At 40.8% G+C, this 23,903-nt stretch overlaps 1 protein-coding gene across 3 annotated transcripts in view; it reads left to right on the top strand.

Moving 5' to 3' along the window:
• The first annotated feature begins 7,214 nt into the window (after nucleotides 1–7,214).
• Nucleotides 7,215–23,903, top strand: part of bms1 (BMS1 ribosome biogenesis factor) — a 20,730-nt gene continuing 4,041 nt past the window's right edge. Inside the window, exons 1-19 of one of the 3 annotated variants that reach the window (XM_014975452.2) lie at nucleotides 7,215–7,360; nucleotides 8,749–8,939; nucleotides 9,012–9,202; nucleotides 9,416–9,495; nucleotides 13,553–13,741; nucleotides 13,836–13,978; nucleotides 17,208–17,329; nucleotides 17,765–17,958; nucleotides 18,041–18,189; nucleotides 18,318–18,757; nucleotides 19,177–19,278; nucleotides 19,827–19,978; nucleotides 20,071–20,152; nucleotides 20,474–20,535; nucleotides 20,979–21,167; nucleotides 21,257–21,445; nucleotides 21,626–21,806; nucleotides 23,506–23,564; nucleotides 23,731–23,853. In XM_014975452.2, the coding sequence (XP_014830938.2) occupies nucleotides 8,767–8,939; nucleotides 9,012–9,202; nucleotides 9,416–9,495; nucleotides 13,553–13,741; nucleotides 13,836–13,978; nucleotides 17,208–17,329; nucleotides 17,765–17,958; nucleotides 18,041–18,189; nucleotides 18,318–18,757; nucleotides 19,177–19,278; nucleotides 19,827–19,978; nucleotides 20,071–20,152; nucleotides 20,474–20,535; nucleotides 20,979–21,167; nucleotides 21,257–21,445; nucleotides 21,626–21,806; nucleotides 23,506–23,564; nucleotides 23,731–23,853 (2,820 nt within the window). In that variant the 5' untranslated portion in view covers nucleotides 7,215–7,360; nucleotides 8,749–8,766. Of the gene's footprint in view, nucleotides 7,361–7,474; nucleotides 7,647–8,748; nucleotides 8,940–9,011; nucleotides 9,203–9,415; nucleotides 9,496–13,552; nucleotides 13,742–13,835; nucleotides 13,979–17,207; nucleotides 17,330–17,764; nucleotides 17,959–18,040; nucleotides 18,190–18,317; nucleotides 18,758–19,176; nucleotides 19,279–19,826; nucleotides 19,979–20,070; nucleotides 20,153–20,473; nucleotides 20,536–20,978; nucleotides 21,168–21,256; nucleotides 21,446–21,625; nucleotides 21,807–23,505; nucleotides 23,565–23,730; nucleotides 23,854–23,903 lie in introns of those variants that run through there. The other 2 variants (XM_014975454.2, XM_088016419.1) reach the window with 2 other exon arrangements.

Below are 23,903 nucleotides of genomic sequence, written 5' to 3'. Positions count from 1 at the left end.
GCATGTCTGGAGCTCCGTGTGTGAGTAGAAGGGGAGGCAATGGGTGAGTAAGTCACGCTATTACTTGGATTTCACTACTTTAGTGAAGTAGAAAGTACAGATACTTACTGTAAAATGTAGTGGAGTAAAAGTAGAAAGTATCCATTGTTAAATCTACTTAAGTAACGTACAGATACACGAAAATTGTACTTAAGTACCACTGCTCATACCTTATTTGGAAATGGGTCCATTGCACTCCGCAAGTGAAGGGGGCGCTATTTCCTATATTATCCGTGTTCTCCCATTTTAATTTTATTTTGAGATCTGTGCTATAGCTTCAGATCTCAGGTAGGAAGGTGTTTCACTCTCAGCATGTATTTCAACTTCTCTTTTTTATTTACTTCAGCGCAGCTCACAGCTTTTAACAAATTCCGTAGCTTTCGGTGTACTTCTAAATCTGCTTCTTAGTCGCATATTTTCTGGCTTGCTACTGCCTCTAGTGGCGTGGGGGCGATAACACAGCTAATCTAATCACGTCACTAAACAAGAATACCACGAAATCTTTATTATTTACTATTAACTTCGCCGTTACTGCCATCGTGAAAGATAAATTATCTTCTAATACCATATTTTTCTTCAGGATGTAGAGCTAATTAGGTGACATAAACAATATCTTTATACATTATAAATAATATCTATATATCTCCATCAATTATAGGAGGAACAAAAGAAATGACATAAAAAACATTATCAACAATAATAAAATTACCATATACAATGTATACATAAGAAATTTAACTGAGCAAAAGTCAATAACGAACAATTTAATTAGGTTCACAGATGAATAACCAGGGTTGTTAAACAAGCAATAATCCACATTTTTGTTTTGTTGGTAGAGTCCTATATATAGGAAAAAATATTATTAAACTATTTAGTCTTCCAAGGTGGAAATTTTTCTTCGACTCCAAAACAATAAAATAAAACTCATTAATAGAATCAAAATATCAACAATTTGTGGATCAAGTAAAACACTTAGCATGCTACAGGTAAATGTTATCATTTAGTTTGGCTAAGAATAACTATTGCACTGTCAATGAATCAATCAATCAATCAAATTTTATTTGTATAGCACATTTCAGCAGCTTTACATAATAAAAAACCGAGCATGTGACATTGAATAAACAGTAAGAAAGAGAAAGAGATTTAAAAAAAAAAAAAAAAACAAGATTAAAAAAGATAAAAACATTAAAACCCGCACCCTTTTTAGGACTTCAGTTAAACGTTGTTTAACTGGGATTACTTTAGTCAAAACGCCATTTGACAAGGACTCTAAACCTCCAGATTTTTCAGTTAAACGCAGTTTAACTGGGACTCTAACCCACGTTTTCTACGAGTGGGGGACAGTACCCGCGCCTCTCCGGGGGGCTTTACATCATAAAAAATAAAAAACAGTGAGAAAGAGAAAAAAAAAATTAATAAATAGATAAAAAGTAAACATAAAAACATCGAAGACATCAAAAACCCACACTCTACCCTAATTTAGCCATAAGCAGCTGTAAACAGGTGGGTTTTAAGTTGAGATTTAAAGGCTCTCAGTGTTTCAGCTGTTTACAGTTTTCTGGAAGTTTGTTCCAAATTTGTGGTGCATAGAAACTGAATGCTGCTTCTCCTCGTTTGGTTCTGGTGTTATGTGCTCTATCTTCCTGGTTTTAGTCAGAACGCGAGCAGTAGCATTCTGGATCAGCTGCAGCTGTTTGATTGATTTATTAGTCAGACCTGTGAAGACGCTGTTGCAGTAATCAATGCGGCTAAAGATAAACGCATGGATGAGTTTCTCTAGATCTCGCTGAGACATCAGTCCTCTAATCCTGGAGATGTTCTTCAGGTGATAGAAGGCCGACTTTGTGACTGTCTTAATGTGGCTCTGAAGGTTCAGGTCAGAGTCCATCACTACTCCCAGGTTTCGGGCTGATCGCTGGTTTTCAGTTGTAATAACTGAAGCTGTGCATTGATTCTAGTTCGCTCCTCTTTAGGTCCAAAGAAAATAACTTCAGTTTTGTTTCTGTTCAGCTGGAGAAAGTTTTGGCACATACACACATTTATCTGTTCTAAGCATCTATTCAGTGATTGGATGGATTCAGAGTCACCTGGTGACATCGTGATGTAGAGCTGTGTATCATAGTTATGGTAGCTAATCCTATTTCCTGTTATAACCTGAGCCAGTGGGAGCATATAAATATTGAAAAGAAGGGGTCCTAGGATTGAACCTTGGGTCACCCCACATGTGACCTTTGACCTCTCTGATGAGAAGTTTCCGATTGAAACAAAGAAATGAATGACTTCTAATAGATGTTCTATAGTTACCAGAGGAACACAGTAACGCCTTCATGAGCTCACACTGACGAAAAAAAGAGGATGGATGCTCTCTGCTGAAATATTTTATGCTGTCTTCCATGTTCTTTCAGCAAACAGTTGAGACAGAGTTGTGTTTGGTTTCACCATTATTTACCTACTATTTTTCCTGCCATTGAAAGTATTCTTAAAAGACTGTTAGTTTGCAGCTCATGTCACCAAACCAGCCGAGGAGATAAAAAGTTAAAGCGCGCTACAGTTAAAACTTGAGATGAGTTAAAACTTAAGTTAAATTTTTAAATTTTAACATTTTAACTCAATGTTAAAATGTTAACATTACTTAACTAGAGGTAATGTTAGCTAATGTTACCTCTAACTAACTAGAGGTTTTGCACGAGTTGCACTTGTTAGGTAACCCCAAGATCACTGGTTCTTCTTAAAAGATAGAGTGATGTTTCTTCAAAATTTAGCCAGTGTTTTCAGCAAAATTGAGCTGACTGTCCAGGAATGATCCAAGGTATTTAAAATTTGCCATAGTTTCAACAAGTTGGCGAACGAGTAAAACTGGAACCACTTTCAGGTCTTGTTTATGTCATTTAATTAGCTCTGCTTCCTTAAGACAATTAATAGGTATGGTGTTTTATGAGGGACTTTATCTTTTGCGGTTCCAGTAATGCCAGAATTAATAATAAATAATAAAGACTTTGGTATTCTGATTTAGTAATGTATTTATATTAGTTGTGCTACCACCCCCACGCCACTAGAGGCAGTAGCAGGCCCGAAAAGATGCGACTAAGGAGCACAGAAAAGAACGGAAATTGTTAAAAACTGTGAGCTGCGCTGAAGTAAATAAAAGAAAGAAGTTCAAATACATCCTGAGAGAGAAACTCCATCCTAAAGATGAAGCTATATCACAGATTTGAAAAGAAAATTAAAACGGGAGACCACGGATAATATAGGAAATAGCGCCCCCTTCACTTCAGGAGTGCAATGGTCCCATTTCCAAATAAGGTATGAGACTGACAGTGGTCCGTCCCCGGCCCTTTCTGTTTGCTGCAGCTAGGGCCTTCTCTGTGAAGCGGCAAGAAGACGCAGGGGGAATCGTATCTGATGGGGAAACGCGGATCGACGTAACACCAGTTAGCGCATAGACATCACATACATAGACCCATAGACATAATATAAGAGTAGACCCCGCATTGGCCGCTCCGGCGCAGGAAATACGGCGGCCATCTTGGAGCGGTATACCCTCCTATTTTACTTTTCATTTAATGAGGGTGGTATCCTCTCTCATTCTGCCATGTCTCTATGTGGCCATCCTGGGCTACTATTGTGTAGCCCAGGATGGAAAAACTCACAAAATCTGATAAATAGGCCAATACAGCATCCTAAAGTCTATATGTAAGTGTACATTTCTACTATTATTGATTAACTTTTTTATAACTAACAAACTAGACATGAGTGACACGCTAAACAAACCCCCACTAAACCCCCAACATATACACCAGTTAAGGTTATAGCCCAAGTCTGTAACTTCAAATTACAGCTCATAATCGCCTTCCATAGACAGACAGTGTAGGCATATCATACATTTTCTGATTCCTTAGAGTCTGTTGAGTATTTTAGTCATTAACTCTTGTGTCTCTGATGTCCCTGGATACCGCTGGGATGAAAGAAGTGTATCTAGTTTGGTCAAAAGATGTGGAAAAATGTGTAATAATTTTGGTTTAACGACCTCTAATGACCTCTGTGTTGGTCAGAGAAACTCAAAACATGGCTTAAATGAAAGCCAAGAGTGTCCCCTTTAAGATGATACCAAATATTGCATTATAGACCTTTGACAAATGCCCATACCATGACCCTAAACCAGAGATACAGCAGTCTCAAAAAACAGAATTTTTCCAAAGGGTTTGTTTACTTCATGAGATGATAACTATGACTCAGCTACCATTTTGGAAGGGCTATCATACCAAAATATTAACTAGAGACATGTATCTTTTCAAAAAATATTGATAGACTTTGCCACCCTGAAATGGACAAAAATGTCAAATTTTGGCCTCTGGCCCATGGACTAATTCTTTCAATAGTAAGATACATACCAAATCTTCCGTTTTTGAGAATATTCCATTCCTATTCTATTGTTATACCCACTAAGCATATTTAAATATGCTGAACTATGTATTAAAAACATACTTAAATAATACAATTGTTTATAAATGTAGCTTTGATAGATGTTTGAATATGGTTTCCAGTAACAAAAAAGTGTGTTATGATCGATTAAATGTGCTGATACGTCATTGTGCTGCTAAACACATAACGCTGAGTGGAGTGGTGTACCGCTCCAAGATGGCCGCCCTAAATCTCGTCAGCGACAATAGGCGAGAACGGTCCATGAGGGTCTATCCTTATATTATGTCTATGCGTAGACTACGGAGCCCCCCAGGGGACATGGGGAATTATTTTTCTTTTGCGTTCCCTCGCAAAAGGTTTTGCGTTCCCTCGCAATAATCTACTGATCAGTTCATGCGGCATAATTGATACTGTAAGCCTTTTTTACGGTGGCCGCCGTACTTTCTGCTTTAATACAAGCTTATAAGGTTTTTCCATGGACTATTGAGTTATTATCGCGGGGTAATAAGTCATCTGATTGTGTCTCTATTGTGTTCGTGTCTGAATGGTTTAAAGGGCTGCTTTCTGTGCCGTTCCATCTGAGCCTTAACAGACATAAACATGCAGTAAATAAAATGATTTTCAATCAGTTTTTTGCACCAAAGCGTTAATAATAATAAACACGTTTTATTATTATAAAACACAGCAAACTAATGGTGGTAGACGGCCGCACTGGATTAACTCGGGGAATCTCATCTGTCCGTGTATCAATCAACTCCTAACCTCTTCTTTGTTCTGTCACAATTATCGATTTTTTAAATTTTTATTATGCTCCAAACTTTGCGAGGACTGACCCCCCAGCTCACCCGCTGCCTCACACACCGAGCCAGCAGCGTCACCTTCCCATTCATACTTCATGACAGTCACTCCCACATCGACACGCCCACCACCAGGTGTCAAAGCCGCTGCTCTGTCATATCAATAATTACTTATTTCATTCATATTGCTCTTATAGAGCCTCAGTGAAAACGTGTTTATTATTATTAACGCTTTGGTGCAAAAAACTGATTGAAAATCGATTTATTTACTGCATGTTTATGTCTGTTAAGGCTCAGATGGAACGGCACAGAAAGCAGCACTTTAAACCATTCAGACACGAACACAATAGAGACACAATCAGACGACTTATTACCCCGCGATAATAACTCAATAGTCCATGGAAAAACCTTATAAGCTTGTATTAAAGCAGAAAGTACGGCTTCCACCGTAAAAAAGGCTTATAGTATCAATTATGCCGCATGAACTGATCAGTAGATTATTGCGAGGGAACGCAAAACCTTTTGCGAGGGAACGCAAAAGTTTTGAGAGGGAACGCAAAAGAAAAAAAATTCCCCTTGTCCCCTGGGGGGCTCCGTAGTAGACCCCTCATGGAGCGCTGAGTCCTACGTAACAGCGTCCGCCATCTTCTGTGTGGCAGCAGGGCGATCGGAGCTCCTTCAGTCCTGTGCTGTGTGGACTTATTTCAACTGTTTTACGAAACAAACTGGATTCATTGGCATTACCTTTCACAGGTAAGGATGAAAGATCAGAATTACTTGACTTTGCAGCCAGAAATTCGCTTCTAAATAACCGAAAAATATTTCCTATGTAGCTTAAGTGGCCCGAAGTAACCACTGATTGTTAGCGTAGCAGCTAATGTTTTCACACTGTTTTCTAATGAGAGCGAGCTGATGAAAAACCGCTGGTTAAAAACCAGGGGGTTTAGTGAGGAAAGGTCAGTCAGGATCAGAGCTGGAGCTGCTGTTCTTCAGTCTGTTTCCAGCTCAGCTTCACCATGTCGGTATTTAGCTATAATGATGCTACGAGTCAGAGCCCAACATGCTGAAAATGTCTTTTTCTGAATGTGAAGGAAACATATATGTATTTTCTATTACACTTTTGGATAATTTCTCTTTTATCCTTGGCTTTAGCCTGTGAACCAGGACGCCTCAGAAGTCATTGAGTTCTCCCAGTGTGACCAGCAGACTGAAGCCCTGCCTGTGACCAGTGTTCCCAGTATAATAAATAAATGTTTTATTCTTTCACTTCTTGTGTATTTTTTAAATATCTCAATCTGAAGTATAAGTGTATTAATACAGCTTATGTAATGAAATAAAAATAATTTTCTCTGTTAGAATTATTTTCACTCTTTGCTGTCAATAGCAGAGTTGATGTATACTGTAATATTTTTTCTCTGGAAAAAAGTAAGAAAAATATGTAGTTTGATGTTCGACAGTGACTGATTTATAAATCAAAAGTCATTTCTCTATAAAAAGTAAATACAGGAAAATTATTTGTTTCTTGTCTTGAAATGTTAAATGTACATTAAATTATGGAATTATGTAAATATGTTCTTTAATTAAACACTGTAAAAGTGTGTCTGTTCATCAATGTCAATATAAAAATGATCAGAATCATTTCTATCAAATAAAACATTGTGCTCTCTATTCAGAAATGCCCCAAAACAATTAATCACATCTAAAGTTAGAAACTCTGTCTTTAGTCGTTTCTTTGATTGGCAAAAATATGAATGTGTGTGAGAAAATGTGTCAATGACAGGAATTAATTTAAAATACTTTGTAGAACGGCAATTTCTGAAGTTTGGTCCATTTACTTGTATTAGCTTACTGGCACATTGGCCACATTCAATATGGCGGACGCTGTGACGTATCGCAGCAACGTGCCGACCCGCTCCATGAGGCGTCTACGTGTTCATGTCTATGATCCATACCCCCTTGTGCGGAACCTTCAAATAGTTGTTCTCAGTCGGATTAGTGAACTGTTGCACGGTGACAAACTTCCCATTCATCGTTTCCTCTGCACGTGTGAGACCAAACCAGGAGTTTACCTTGAGGAATTCTGCAGACGGTATAGTTTTCAGGTAACAGTTATGTTTTCATGCGGACTGTTTTAGGCTGTGTTTCTAACTCTGCGTGTCCCGCAGTCTCTTCCACTCAGTGGGCTGTTCTACAGACCAAACATAGCGGCTTTTAACCAACAGGCTGGCTACATACTCACGTTCAGTGGGTTAAAAACAGTTTTTAAAAGCACTTAGCTTCTTTAATAGTCTGTGGTGGAAATAAACAAGAAACCTGTTCGGGTTGTACCCTGAAAGGCACAGCGACCAGCTGAGTTCCATCTGCTCTGTTAGTACCTGTTGTCCTCAGGTAAGCTCAGAAGTTATCTGATGTTTCTTTCTCATGTCTGTAGTTTGAAGTGTTTCTGGATTAAACTATTACCCGATGAAATATTCATTTATTAGCCTGATGAATTGATTAGACATTTGATAATCTTCAGAAACATTTAGCTCAGGATTCTGCTTTGGTTAGTTCAAAACCTTTCCTCTCAGGAAGTAAGGTTTTGTTGAGTTCGATGTTTTTTTAGGCTCGCCGTGATGCTGAAACATCCCCGTTCATCTCTAGGTCGGTAGCAGACATGTAAAAGTTTAGAGTCAAAACTGACTGGTCCCGTTCATAATTTTATCCACCCAGACCCGTCTCAATAACGTATTTTGCTGGATGATAAATTGGCCCCGAAATTATCACGATAAACAATTTAATTTTGGTTTTGAGACCACAAGTAATACAATGGTAATTTTTAAATATCCAAAATAAATAAACAAAACAACAGAAACAACAAATAAAGTGAATTATGAAGTCACTGTAAACAAAATTGTAGTAAAGAAGGGCTGGTTGAGACCAAAGTATCACACTGAATGCTTTTGTCATCCAATTTTTGGTAGAGAGAAAATTAATAAATCATGCAAATGGAAAATGTAATTTATCATGCAATTAATTGATTTATTGTCAGTTGTGACAGATCTATATGCACCTTGACAAAAATATAGCTCCAGCTGAATGAATGTATCTCCAGAGCATGATACTGCCACCGCCATGCTTTTGGTGTTATTTTGGGCTTGGTTTGTGGTGCATTTCCCCTTAAGTAACTTTCTCTATTCCTCCCAAACTGGAGCTTTGAGGTGTAAACTTTTCTGGCAGGCAGAATATTCTCACCATTATTTTTCATTTGTCTCAGTTTAATCTGCCCATCAGGTATAAACAGTTTTATGTTCTGGTTCATTAAGGATTCTGACGAAAGGTATTAAAACACTCTGGCAGCTAAATATGCTGGCAGGATTATTATCACCCACTCATATGTAACATTTACACTTTGAGATTTTTTTCACTGATTCTCACTCCAACTGCAACTGCTGTGAAACACTCCGAATAATGCTTTATTTAATGCATTTTCTGACCCATTTTTTCTCAGTGCAGCACGGAGAGCAGGATGGATGCGAAGGTAAAGAAACAGAAGAAGCACCAGCAGAAGCACAGCGGACCAAAGGCAGAAAAGAAGAAAGCCAAGAAACAGGAGGGATTGGTAGAAGAAGATGAGCGCAAACGTAACCCCAAAGCGTTTTCAGTTCAGTCTGCTGTCCGCATGGCCAAGACTTTCCACAGGTTCTTTTCCACTAATCGTCACAATAACAGTGTTTTCCAATAATGGTGTGCTAAAAGTTTGTTTCTCTCCAGGGCCCAAGACATAAAAACTAAAAAGCACCACATCCCTGTGGTGGACCGAACCCCCCTGGAGCCTCCTCCAGTTGTGATTGTGGTGGTTGGACCCCCCAAGGTGGGAAAGAGTACCCTGATCCGCTGCCTGATCAAGAATTTCACCAGGCAGAAACTTGGAGATATATGTGGACCTGTGACTATTGTGTCAGGTAGGTTTCAGCTTTAACTTTGACAGGAGTCACACAACATCACGAAGTAAAACATCTTCAGGTTTTATGTGTCAGGACATATTTTAAATCATGTAATTAAAAAATATAGATGCTTATTTAATCCCTTAGCCAGATGAGCCGCTGTCATGTGATGGGGTTAGGGTTAGGAATAGTTATTGCATAAAATAAACATGAACTTTGTGTGTTCTTTAGGTAAGAAGCGTCGGCTGACGTTCATGGAGTGCAACAATGACATCAACGCGATGATCGATCTGGCTAAGGTGGCAGACCTGGTGAGTGTTCTATTCAGAGCTATTGGATGTACTAACACTGGGGAGGTGAGCTGGTATGAAGGCATTTCACAATTATAGAGGGGATGAAACCCAGACCGATCCAGTGCATGAAGCTGGAACCAGATATTAAGAGATACAAACTTTCTTCTGTGTTACATCAAATCAGTCAAAACCTTCCACGTTTTAGATCAGTTCAGATCAACTCAATGATTTGTGTTTGCTAAATGCTACAATATTGAATAGATGTAGGAATTCATTTATTGAAAGTCACAAGGTTACATCCAGTAAACTTAACGTGCCATTTTGGGAAAGAACAGATAATGTTGTGACAGTGAATACATCTAATTCTAGTGGTGGGACACATTTAACACTTTGAGTTAAATAATAGCATTTTAATCAAAAGCTGTATATTGAAAAAATAAGCCAAATTTTTTATTCAACACCTACAAAAACTTTCATGTGTGAAAAAATCCAGAAAAACCAGCCCAGATATCAGAGAGCTGTGGACTTCCGGCAGTCCGGTTCGTTCTTTTGGGTCCAATTTCTTAATACCAGAAAGTTCCTCTCTCATTTACTTGTCGTTGGATCCTTCCTCCCCAGAAACCTTGGAGTCATCATTGCTTCCGGAACTATCTGACTCGAATAAATCTGGCTGCAAAATAAGCCATAGTCCCTTCAGTAGAAGCAGCTCCCTCTTCTTCACGCTACATTTAACTTCTTCCTCTTAAACTGCAGATAAATCGCTCAAATCTTCACTGAAATCCTCACAACTTCCTCCACTTTTATGTATTCTAGGGCTGAAACGATTCCTCGAATGATTCGAGTACCTCGATTACTAAAATTCCTCGAGGAAAATTTACCTGCCTTGAAGCTTCGTTAATTTATGTTTTATTAGTTAGCGCACCGTGTTCCGGCCGGGACTTCATTTGCGTTGCGAGGAGCTCTCACTTCCGCCTCTGAGTTGTTGACAAAAGCTAAGTCTCAGCGGCATAAAGTCCAATCTTCAAGATTGGCCCGTGGGGATTTTATTGATTGATGATAATGCCCGACTTTTTATCGTTTTTGGGGAACCAATAAGCATCCTTAAAATGACTGAGGAATGCCTGGAGTACGGCAGCATTTCTCCTCCGGGGCTGCTGGTTGAAAGCGAACGGCGGGAAGAGCGCTGAGGTGAGCGGATAGCCTGAACAGGGCAGGCGGCTGAGTAGCTGATGCTTACCGTGTAAATGTAGCTTTACCGACGAACCGCACAATAAATTTCATATCCCGGCCTGAAGAAACGGGTGGCGGAGCGCATCGTACATGGCTGGTAGATGAGTTTCTGAGTGTGACCAGTGAAGGTGTGTAAATATCCCGTATTGCTTCCCCCCGTGTTCGTCCCCCGGTCTAACGGTTCGTCAGTCCGCTGGTCTATTTCCTCCCCTCCACCCATCTTACGTGCGTTCATTCGCCCTCTCCTCCCACTCCAGGCGGCATTTCCCGTATTTTCAAACCCAAAGCGTGACAGGTTAGGTGGCAAGGTGAGTTTAATTAATCTATTAAACTCACTGAAGATGAATACATAAACTAAAAGCTGGATTGTAGACATTTTTATAAGCATATTTGTGAGCCTGCCTCTTTGTTATTACATTCAATATAATTTCAGATTTTTCTATAACTTTTCTTCTGGTTAACTTAGAAAGTGAGCTATTATTGTTACAGGTTAGTTTTCTAAACTACAAAAAAGCAACTGTTAGGGATGCTCAAATATGAAAAATTGGACTGATATTGATATCTGATAGTAACACCGGTATTATGCCAGATTTACCAATATTTCATTTTAGAATTTTTTTTAAATCCGATTACTCGATTAATCGTAAGAATAATCGATAGATTACTCGATTACTAAAATATTCGTTTACAACAGCCCTAATGTATTCGGCCTCAGTTATTTATGGTTTGACCTGCTCTGATTACATCTGGTCACAAGATGGCGCTGTTGTTGACTTGGTTAGGACAGATGAAAACATTCTCTGCATTTATAGTATTCTGTGAGAAATATTTATCATTTATTCCAGGGTTTCCCCAGAAAACTTGCTCAGCCCGGTGGTCGGGGCATCAAGTCGGTTCACCAGTGGTCCACCGTGTTTTTGTATTAAAAGATGTTAAGTTGACAGGAAATGTAAAAGTCTTACTGTGTAATTATATGTTACGGGAAAAGATCTTGAGTGAAATGCTATTTAAACCCACAACTAGTCTAAAAACAACAAATTTGCACTTCTGTTTAATCCAAAATAAGTCAGCAGCTCCATCAGGCCCCCAAGAGCTTCAGAGGCCCCATAAACGCTAATATTTTAAAACAGACCAGAGATGCATAAATGTAACACTTGTTTATTGAGATGATCAATGCTGTTAAATTTGATTAAATTGTTTAGGCATAGATAAATTAAATTATTTTAAATTGTTTAACATTTAAATACAAGATTTTAAGGAGCTGGCACGTTTACTTTGTAAAACTTCAAAGAACAATATTCATAGTTAGATTGTTTTGTTACCATAGTAACAATCTGATGCTGTGAGTTTAGTCTTTGAATTTACAAATCCAATTTAGTAAACTGCGATTATAACTTATTGCTTTTTAGGCTGGCCAATTAAACTACTCCCTTCTCTCATATTTCACTAAATCTAACACAGAAGCTGTTAGAGGTGCTGATATTTTTAGCAACAAAAGGGGCCCCTAAGTCAGATTCTGCTCAAGGCCTCATACAGCCTTGGACCGGCCCTGCATGATGAGGTAATCTGCTACACTACGCAGAAATCAATCAATCAATCAAATTTTATTTGCATAGCATATTTCACCAGCAGGGCATTTCAAGGTGCTTTGCATAATTAAAGAAAAGAAAATAAGAACAGCATGTGACATTGAAATGCGCAACAAACAAGAGATTTAATTCAATGCTGCTAATGTGGCTTTAGTAGCTCTTCCATTTCGTGTCTGTTGAGTTTTTAATAAGCGTCACAGAAACTATTCTGGTTGGTCGAGTTTATGGGACGAGTTTCTCAGATCTCCGTGCGCATTAACTCTCAAGTAGACAACGCATTTGATATGGTTTGACGCATCGTGTAACCGGAAAAATTATACTAAAAATAATATAAAATCTGCGTGATGCGTGACTCCGAGGAGAGCACGAAAGCTCCTCACCAGGCTGAACCTGCATGATGAGGTTAGCGCTGCTCGTTATCCACAAACGCTCCGGCCAACCGGGACCACAGATGTAAGCTTTACAGGGAAAACAGACACAGAGCCACACGCTGGGCAGTACGTTGAGATGTAAACGCCCCATATAATTGTTCGTTCACAGAGATAAATCATCCTCACCGCTCCACAACGCCTCTGAATTCGCTACAAGTTATTCCTGCGGTTCACATTGAGCTGCACAACCAGAGCTAACGCGGCGGGTTTAAAACTCTTACCTAGAGTTCTCCAGAGGATCATAATTCCTCACAGTAAGTTGATGTAAATATCCATACAGGTCAGCCTGTGTCCAGTTTGAGTGAAAGGAGGCGCGCGCGATCCCGCTGAGGTAAAGCAGCGGCAGCGCGCGAGGCAAAGCGCAGAGGCGCCAGCTGTGATTGGTCCGCGCTGTCGGCTTTTAAATGCATAAACTATAAACCTATCATAAACCTATCCTTAAGAATAAATCTGCTCTGCTAGTTAAATGCTAAGAGAAAGAGACGCTTGCAGCACGGCTTTAAAAAGCAAACAAAAAAAAAAGATTTAAAAAATTTTTTTTTTCTTTCCTAGAAACGTAAACAAGCAACGCTTAGTCTGGCGGCGGGGCTAGTAAAGCATGGCGGGCCACCATGTTTATAATACACTGGGGGAAACCCTGTATTCTTTTTGTGTTCACAGAATAAAAGCACAGTCGTTCATCTTTAATTCATGTAATATGTTTTATCTGATCAGTGACCCTAATGTAAATATTTGGTTTCAGCTGTTCTTACATTGTTGTTGGTCTGGAACAGTTGAGCATGTTAAAAAAACAGAGTGAGTGAAGCAGCTTCTTTCTGTCTGCAGGTGTTGATGCTAATTGATGCTAGCTTCGGCTTTGAGATGGAGACCTTCGAGTTTCTCAACATTTGTCAGGTTCATGGTTTCCCTCGTATAATGGGTGTCCTGACTCACTTGGATTCATTCAAGAACAACAAGTCACTCAGGAAGACTAAGAAAACCCTGAAGCACCGCTTCTGGACTGAAGTCTACCAGGTAGGTACACCATCAGATGTTTTCGGCTGGACGGCTTCTCTGTCCAGACAGTGGAGCTCAGGACAGTGATGTAACCTGGGTTTGGCTCCTGCAGGGGGCCAAGCTGTTCTACCTGTCTGGGATGGTCTACGGGGAGTACCAGACCCAGGAGGTGAAGAACCTGGGCCGCTTCATCTCAGTCATGAAGTTTCGTCCTCTTGTGTGGCAGACGTCTCACCCCTATCTGCTGGTTGACCGGTGAGTGGGAGCTGTGGAAATTCCACTTTCACAAAGTGCAGCCTGGAAGTTTTTACTTGTGGGTGGCCAAATTTAATGACATTATTAATATTTCTATTATTAAAATAACACAAACTGACTGCTTTTGAGGTGCAGTAGGAGTGTGAATGTGTGCAGAAACTTAGTCTTTATCTTCCTATTTTTTTATTTGTAGTTATATTTCTAGAACTTAACAAAATTACAATGGTACCCTGACTGATAAATAAAATGCTAAAGTATATAAATATCTATTTCTAAAGTCTCAATCAGTCTTTGCTTAGTGTGTGTGTGTGTGTGTGTGTGTGTGTGTGTGTGTGTGTGTGTGTGTGTGTGTGCGCGTGCACATCTGCAGGGGACAGAGGGATGGAAGTTGGACAGATTTCACAGCTTGTAGAAAAAAACTTAGTCGCATGGTTAATGATTCTATTGGATCATTGTCAGGGTTTGGGTATGGATAATGTGGTTAATTATGATATTTTGTGGTGTTCATTGCGATTGATGATAAAAAGAATTTGAAAATCCATTTCTTCTTTTTGGCAGTAGCCTGTATGGCTGTGTATACTTCTGAAAACTAGAGGTGTGCCGATCGATCGGTCACCGATCATAATCGGGCCGATTTTCGTGAAAAAGTGCATGATCTGTGATCGGCGATTATTGGCTCTTGTTGCCGATACCGATCATCTCATTTCCAATCTGCCTGTGTAGCTGGTCTCCTCTTTCCTTCACTCTGCTCAACGCGCAGCAACAAATCCTAAGCGATGTGGAACTATAACGCACTGAATGAATGGGGAAGTTTGCGTGTTGCGGCGGAAAATTGAAGCAGGTCAAAATGCATCAACACAACGAAGCTAATATGGCATAAAATCAATGAAATACTTGACAGAGTTTGGCTACATCGAGGCTCACTGCAGTAAAAAAGACATACGGAGGATCAGGTAGCAGGTAAAGCAGCGCACAGCTACAAACACTCACCCGGATTAGCATGACGGTCAGAAAGCTAAACAAATAACCTGGAAAATTATTTCAGTCTTCGAGCTGCGATGTAAGACTCTGGTTCTGCTCTCCTGTTGAACCGCTGCTACGCTACAGGTAGTAATATTTGACAGACGGAGCTTCGCTTCTGCTCCACCTGGTAGTGACTCTCACACCGAACCTGCTTAAAGCTGCAGCATCTAACCTAAAGAAATAAATTTTACATACGTATTAAAACTTTCGCTGTCCTAACATGAGACAGATAATCTCTAAAAAAATAATCGATCTCCTCCCTGATCTGCATATTTACTCCATCCACTCAGTCAGAAAGAGCCACTCAGAACTAGCAGTAACCAGCTAGCCGCCATGCTAACAGGAAGTTTTTATTCAGTAAATCTGGATTGTTTATTGTAATGGAACCTGTTTTTGCCTTTGAATGTTTTATACTTAAATTTTTTTGGCAATGTTGAGAGGTTTTATTTTGGCTCTTTGTATTATTTAGCCTCTTCAGAGCCTTCATATGTTATCAGTCTGTTAAAAATAGTATTATCAATAGCAGTACAATTTGCACAATGCCTGTTTTGTTTAGTTTTCTTCTTGGAAAAAGTTATTAAAAACAAGTTTTTGTCTAAATTAAGGTGAATTCATGGTTCCTTTTTCCACATAATGTAACCGGTAGTGTTTATGATAAAAAAAAAAAAAAATAATAATAATAATCATGGGTGATCGGTATCGGTATCGGCAGGAAAAAACCTGATCGGCACATCCCTACTGAAAACTATTAAGAATCAAGAGCAATTTGCTGGTTATTGAACCATCTACATCAGGACACTTGTTAAGTAGTGCAACTTTATCTCTACTGCACACAACAACTGAATTTAATCATATTTTAAAATCATTGGTATCTGTTGTTGCTCTCATGGAACCAACACTACTTTTAGTTTTGGTCTAGTTTTGGGCGGAGACTCTGGCCACGAAAAGAGCTGCTCGTTTACATGAATCAAAATTCTTATAACATTACCATAATTACCCAGTTTGTGACACTGTAAGCCAATTTAAGTGGCTAAATACATTATTGCAAACCAGAATTTTAAACAGTCTAGTTCAGGGGCCCCCAAGTCCAGTCCTCAAGAGCTATCATCCTGTAACATTTAGATGCATCTCTGCTTCAAAATGTCTGAATTCCCTCACCAGCATTCATTCCTCTCTGCAATAGGCTGGAAACGAGCAGTTTATTTGATCCAGGTGTGTTTGAACAGAGACGCATCTAAAAGTTGCAGGATGGTAACTGGAGGACTGGATGTGGGGACCCCTGATCTAGTTTATTTGTGTAGCACATTTCAGCCACAAAGCAGTTCAAATATAATAAAAAACAAAAATAAAAAGTCCTAAAAACATAGTCACCAATTGAGAAACCAGTAACAAACATTACATTTTGTCGAGTGCCATCATCAATACACATCGAATATGTTGGTCCATGTTTGATTTATTATTAATCAAAAGTAACTCTAACAGGGTTCTTAGTCTTGATTTAAAGGAACTCGGTGTTTCAGCCGTTTTGCAGTTTTCTGCAAGTTTGTTTTAAATTTCTAAGTGTTATTCAGTTTTAATGCATCAAATTTACATTTTTTTTTAATATCATGTTGCATCACCAAAAACATCAGAAAATATTTTCTGCAGAATTGCTGCCAATTCAGAGAACAGAGATAAAAAGTGACAAAAACGAACAGAACCAGATCACATGATGTTCCACATCATGGGCCCCAGCAGCTAGAACCCTGTGATGTCACTTCCTCCATAAGGAGCTGTAAACAGTTCAGACTGAACTATATGCAGATGATCTCTACTGAGCTGGGATTTCTGGTTCTTTATCTTGAAGTTTATTAGGAAAGTCAAATGAACAGCTGGGTTGTCTTTAATTTGTGTTTTGCTTTAATAACACTAACATCACCTGAAGGCATCAATAATTAATCTTTCTCCTGTGGGCGCTGTGGTGGCGCAAGGGCAAAGAACAACCCACATATGGAGGCCTTGGTCGCTGGGTCGATTCCTGGCCTGGTGACATTTGCTGCATGTCTTCCCCCTCTCTCATTGCCCTGTTTCCAGTTGAACTACTTTCAAATAAAGGCCACTAGAGCCAATAATAATAATTTAAAAAAGAAAAAAATTAATCTTCTTAATGCTGGTTTTTATATTTCAGGTCTTCCCAATTCAGTTTTTTTTTTTTTTTTTTTTTCAGTATGGAGGACTTAACAGATCCAGAGCAGGTCAGGACGGATCCTAAATGTGACCGGACGGTGTCTCTGTACGGCTTCCTGAGAGGGGCACATCTGAAAAACAAAGGCCAGGTCCACATCCCAGGTGCGCTCAGCAGAGCTGTGATGTGTTCAGGCCTGAAAACCTTCACACATTCACCCTGGGGGTCTGATCATTTCATCATATGCCTAGGCTCAGAGTGTTTTACCAGTAAGCCATACTGGTGGGAATCTCTTTTCACTTTGAGATTCACTTCTGATTCAATTATGATGCATGTCTCATATCAATGATGCAAAAGCCTGATAAAATGTGACTTGGATGTTCAGACCGCAGATGCTTTGAGAATTATCAGATAAGAATCTGATTTAGTTCCACATATGGAAGTGGCTCAGATCACAGATCGTTCTGATGGGTGTGAAGGTCAGGTAAAGGTCATGTTTGCCTGCTGTGTGAATGTAGCCTAGCACACATAGTTCAATCTAAGTCAAGGCTTTGCATTGGAAAGCTAACCTGCTGCTGTAATGTGGTGTCTGAGGACAGGTGTAGGAGACTTCCAGGTGGGAGACGTGGGCTTCCTGTCCGACCCGTGTCCACTTCCTGACGCTCAGAAGAAGAGAGCTCTGAATGAGAAGGAGCGCCTGCTGTACGCTCCCATGGCGGGGGTTGGGGGGCTGGTTTATGACAAGGACGCCGTCTACATCGACCTGCCTGCCAGCCACGTCAACCAGCTGCAGGTACATGCTGCTTCATGAAAGGTCTGAGCATTTCATTATGACCACCTGGCCTCTGCTCACTGTCCTACCTGCTGGGTGACAGGAGGAGGCGCGCCCCACCACGGAGCTGGTCCAGTCTCTCATTGACACACATTCTACTCTGGACACCAAGATGGCTGCCAGTAAGGTGTCTCTGTTCACTGGCTCAGCCACTCTGGACCCGACACACATCAGCCAACACCAACACACCAGGTCTGTTCTCACATGGTGTACTGATGCATCTGTCTGCTTCATGTAAACTCTCTCTCACACATAAACACACACGCACACCCTCGGATACCTATCATAATAATGATACTAATCAACTGTGTGTGTGTTAGGGAGAAGGAGATACTTGAGGAACAAAGTGTCTGGGATCCCACCACCAACAGAGAGCGAAGGAAGGTGATTTTCACCCAGGAGGAGGAGGAAGATGTCAGCGAGGAAGATGATAGCGAAGGCAGTGACCAGGCTGATGATGAAGATGATGTTGAATGTGAAGAGACGGCAGCAGGTGGTGCTCCACCCCAGAAGAAGCAGAAGCTGAAGGCAGAGACGGGAAGATCAGGAAGCTGTGCTGAGCTGCCGGCGTTTGCAGACAGCGAAGACGAGCTGGAGATGAGTGAAGAGGAAGAGGAGGCAGGAACACCCGGAGACTCTGGTCATAGTTCTGAAGAGAATGAAGAATCAGAGGATGAGCTTACTGATGATGATGATGGAGGTGAAGAGCTGGGCAAGCAGCATTCTGAAAAAGAGAGTGAGGAGGAGATGGAGGAGCAGGGTAAATATCCTGGGTCCTTTAGATCTGCTTCAGTTTCCTCCACATGTTCACTGTATTAATATGTTTCTCTTTGAGCCTTTAGATATCGAGTAGCTGAGAGTTTTCTTTACTGATTTATTTATTTATGTTTTATTTTTTCATTTTAATTGCTGCTGTATGCCAGTCAAAGCTATTAGATTTTGTCTCTGAAGGAGACCTGTAAAGGTTCTGACATGCTTCAACTGAGGCCCATGTTCAGTCACATAGATTCAGGACTGTTGTATTCGCTGACACATTCATACTGGGCCCAGGCCACCAGGGGCCTCCCCTCCCTCACTCCATCCTCCTGATTGACCTGGTTCTGCCAACAGGATCGGCCACTGACCTGCAGGGACTTTGTGTTTTCTCTTCATGCTTTAACTCTCCGTTCACACTCACAGGGGCTCTCAGATGGAAGGAGGGTCTGCAGCAGAAAGCAGCGGAGGCGTTCCTACGGCAACAAGAAGCTGCCCCAAATCTGAGAAAACTTGTTTATGGTTCAGGTACGCAGTCTGGTTTCATTTCTTCAGATAACAAATCAGTCGATTGACCCTTTGTGACTCATCTATGAACATCTATTAGGCCGTGGCAGTAAATCAATAACAACATATCACCATAAGCATGTGGCCAATAGATAATGCATACGTTTTAATAATCAGTAATTTCACTGAACTCTGACCTCTGCACAGCATTCTGGGGGATGGAAGCAGAGGAAAAGCTTTAGCTGCTTCACCTCTCACAGCCAGCTAAGCAGCTAAGTGTTACCTAGCAACAACCTGTTGAGTAACTTGCTCAGCAGGAATTTCAGGTTTCACTGCCGTGCCTCATAGCTGGTAATAAAAAAAACAAACAAAAAACATAATGAGGAGAGAAAATTGTGGATAAAACAGGAATGGTCACGCCACCAGTTTGGCAATATTTTGGATATTTAAAACAAGAAAATAAGTAATCATTTCATCATATGAAATGTTTATATTGTGATATGTTTTCTAACATCTACACAGTGTGGCTCTCTGAAGGATGTCTCAAACCCACTGGCTTTGTTTTGCAGTTGTCGAGGTGACGGAATCAGAGGAAGAGGAGGAGGAACTGGGAGGGCTGTTCAGAGTCAGCCGACTGCAGAAAAGCAAAAAGCTCCAGGCGAACGCTCTGGACTGCTCCCGTTTCCACGCCGACACTGGCCACGACTGGGATGTCCAAGAGGTCAACTTCTACCTGCTTTGTCCACACTGAGGCTGCTGAGCTGGTGGCCTACAGAATGCAGCCATGTTGAGATGGAATGTTGTGTGTTTCAGGTGCTGGACTCCATCAGGGACTGCTTTGTTACGGGGAAGTGGGAGGAGGGCCAGGATGCAGCCACGCTGCTGAAACAAGACGGTAGGAAGAGTTCAGCAACAGAAACTCGCTCTGCTCTACATCATGCTCTTATCAGGGGGAGCACCAATTTCCTTAATTTCAGGAGATTGGTGATTGACTGGAAATTACATGTAAAGCTGATCTCGTACACCGATCTTACCTTCCTCAGCAGAAGTCTAAAACTCAATCGTATTGCTCTGATAGTCCCACCCAACAGTGTGTTTTGGGTGTTTATCTCCGTAGTGCTTCCATTGTGTTCCTTTCTGTCCTGTGATTACTATTGATATTATTCCCACAATACAGAAGATGAACTGATATGAGTGGTCTGTATGCTTTGTTTAGAAGAGCTGTATGGGGACTTTGAAGATCTGGAGACGGGAGAAGTCCATGTGAGCCAGCCTCAGGTATGGGATGCAGCAGCACCAGATGTGACCGTTTGTGTTTGAAGAACCCAGTTTGTTTTCCTCCAGAGGCTTGCATGTCTTCACATTTTGAACTTCTGTGTGATGTAATGTACCATCAGAACCAATGAAAGAATCCAAAAACAAAACAAGACAGGAAAAATAGTTTAATATAGTTGTAGTTATTCAGGAGGTGTATTTAGCTGTCATGACGGACAGTAATAATCTCATTTACTATTATGTTTCATCCTTTGGGAAGATGCTGAGGTTCTTCAGCTTTTACTGCTGAAGAGCCAGAGGTCAGGTCAGGTCAGCTCTGTGACGGGTTCATGAGGGCTGCTGTCCATCTTCAACTGGAAATACTCATGATGGGACCAGCAGCTGAGGGTTTACTGGTGCAGATTGACCATCTCAACAGTTGTCCTAACCCACCGTGTGATCTCCAGGATACACAGGACGACGACGACGATGATGATGATGAAGAGCCCCAGGTGAAGATGGATGATGAAGAGGTTCAGAAGAACAAACGTTTGGAGAAGAAACGCCGACTGAAGGAACGGTTCAACTCCGAGTATGATGACGGAGACGCCACATACTTTGACGACCTGAAGGAGGAGCTGCAGAAGCAGGCAGAGGTACAGCTACCAGTCTGACTGACTGACTGACTGGTTGCTGCTTCCAGTCTGACTGACTGGTTCCTGTCTGTCTTCCTGTTGACACCCAGCTGAACAGAGCGGCGTTTGGGGACATGGACGATGAGAGCAGGGTTCAGTATGAAGGCTTCCGACCTGGAATGTACATCCGGGTGGAAATTGGCTCTTTGCCGTGTGAGTTTGTGACAAACTTTGATGCCCATTATCCCATAATCCTTGGTGGGCTGGGCTCCAGCGAAGGCAACTTAGGATATCTCCAGGTATGTACACACACTGTCAGCTGACAACATGCACCTTTACCCAGATGAAGCAGTGTGTATTATCTTTAGGTGTTTCTAAACCGCCGAGTCCATGGTTGAAGTGTGTTGGATGGTGTTGCTTTCTGCAGCATGGACAATAAAGCATTCCTAATTAACTGTGTGTGTGCGTTTGTGAGCTAGATGCGACTAAAGAAACACAGATGGTACGAGCGGATCCTGAAGACGAAGGATCCTCTGATCTTCTCCTTGGGCTGGCGCCGCTTCCAGACCATCCCTCTGTTTCACATGGAAGATCACAACGGGCGCCACCGCCTGCTCAAGTACACGCCACAGCACATGCACTGTGGAGCCTCCATCTGGGGTGAGGCGCTGCTGCTCTGTGCAAAAGAAAGTTCCACTCATCATTGAATCTGTTTGAAACTGATGACAACTGGCTTCATTCAGATTTAATGGTCGCTCTGTGTTTTTCAGTGGATAGGTAGAAACTAAAATTATCATCTGTTTTTATATGATAATGACACATTCAATTGCAATGAATCACTCAGTTTAAGTAATATTCAACATTCTGAACAGAAAACCCACATCATGCCATCACACTTCAAACAGATGAATAGATGGAACAATTTCTCCAGTGAGAAAAATCGCTGACTGTGCAGGATTTCCCCCAGTGGCCTACCCCCTGCCAGGCTAAGCATTGCTTGTTTTTATTTTAAATATATATATTTATATACCAGTGACCCCAGACTGTATGTGTATTTGCTGTGCTCTGCACTGTGAACTTCACCAGCAGAGCTGAGGTGTTTCTGAAAGACTGGTTTATAGTTGGTCCATTGAACAGATGGGGGCGCACTAATCACTCGTGTGCTGCACCCCTGAAGTTCACCTCAGCGTGGTTTGCATGTGCCGTCTTCCACTCTAACTGGATGATTTGGAAGGCATTGTTGCAGAGAAGCTTCACCTGTATCGGCATTTCTACTAACCCCTCATGTTTCTTCAGATAATACTGCACCAAGGTAATTATCAAATTTAAAAGCCTCAGCATTTCCTCTGCTTGTGCAAGCTCAATGTGAACCACAAATAGCTGTGCTGTTAAAGGTGCAGGTTTAACTTGCAGTGACAATGATACCTCTGTGTGAACAATGGACTATGTGTAGCTTGTGCTTTTGCATCTCAACACGCTCGCCCATCGCTCAACTCTGTCTGCGCTGCAAATTGATAGTTTATTTATAATTTCCCAGGTGATGGTGGATGTCTTGCCCACCTCTTAGTGTTACAGCATTCTGTTTTATTTGCAGCAGCACAATGCCTCAAACTGTACAGAGGGCTCTACTCCACTTGTCAGCCAGATTTCAGTGTGCGGCCGTGGAAGAACGGAAATCGGAAAAATCTGTCCCATTAAGAGCAGGCAACCAAAAGCAGTGTCCTCTTTGCACTCTGTCACAAAATAGAAAAAGCTGGTCTAAATGTGACCAGTATTTGTGTTTGGTAATCCACTGGCTGATTACTTTATTTGAATTTTAGCTGAAGTACAAAAAAATGTGTTTTAATTGTTTTTGTGTTTGTCGTTTAAGACTATAGTTTAAAGTATTGTAAACAATATCTTTCAGTAACATAATTACTCAATGTTTTTACATTTCCTGTCAACTTAGCATTTTTAATATGAAAACATGGCGGTTGCCATGGTGCCCTGACCACCAGACTTGACAAGGTTTCTGGGGGAAACCCTGCTGTGGCTCAAATGACTACATATTCAGTTCAAATTGATTTCTGTATTCACATTAAATGTCGTCAAGGAACTTACAAAAAGATCATTTTTATTCAATCATGCATACATTCCAGCTGATCCTAGTTGTCAAACAGTGCAGTGTGCTCAATTAATTGCTCAAAGTAGATTCTAAAGTTTCTAAGGAAACCCAGCAGATATAACCCAGGATAATTAAGACCTTACACGACAGGCAATATTTCAAGTGAATCTGTACTCTGGTAGAAGGTTTTCTATTTTTAAATATCCAAACATTGTGATTTTAAAAGTCCTTTTCTCTGGGCTTGTCTCTTCAAAGGTCCCATCACACCCCAGGGTTCTGGTTTCCTGGCTGTGCAGTCAGTGACTGGATCTAAGGTAAGACTGACTCCATGTTGATAAACTACAATCTGCACTAGATTCTCAATATATCTGACAATCTTTATTTCCAGGTTTAGTAAAAAAAAAATCTTGATTCCTTTAAAATATGTTTTTAGCTGTGCAGTTTTCATACTCCCTTTTTTTTTTTTTTTTTTGTCTGCAGGCCAGTTTTCGTATCGCGGCCACTGGAGTCATTCTGGATCTGGACAAGTCAGTGACTATAGTGAAGAAGCTCAAGCTGATTGGATATCCATTCAAGATCTTTAAGAATACCTGCTTTGTTAAGGTGGGAACATGTTCTGTGTATTTACACACACCAGCTCACCAGCAGGTCTA

Source organism: Poecilia mexicana, unplaced genomic scaffold (genome assembly GCF_051168715.1).
Source record: "Poecilia mexicana isolate PSO_F unplaced genomic scaffold, ASM5116871v1 scaffold_19, whole genome shotgun sequence".
Classification (NCBI taxonomy): domain Eukaryota; kingdom Metazoa; phylum Chordata; class Actinopteri; order Cyprinodontiformes; family Poeciliidae; genus Poecilia; species Poecilia mexicana.
The sequence above is the reverse complement of the archived record's forward strand: the minus strand, read 5'-3'. Positions and strand labels throughout refer to the sequence as shown.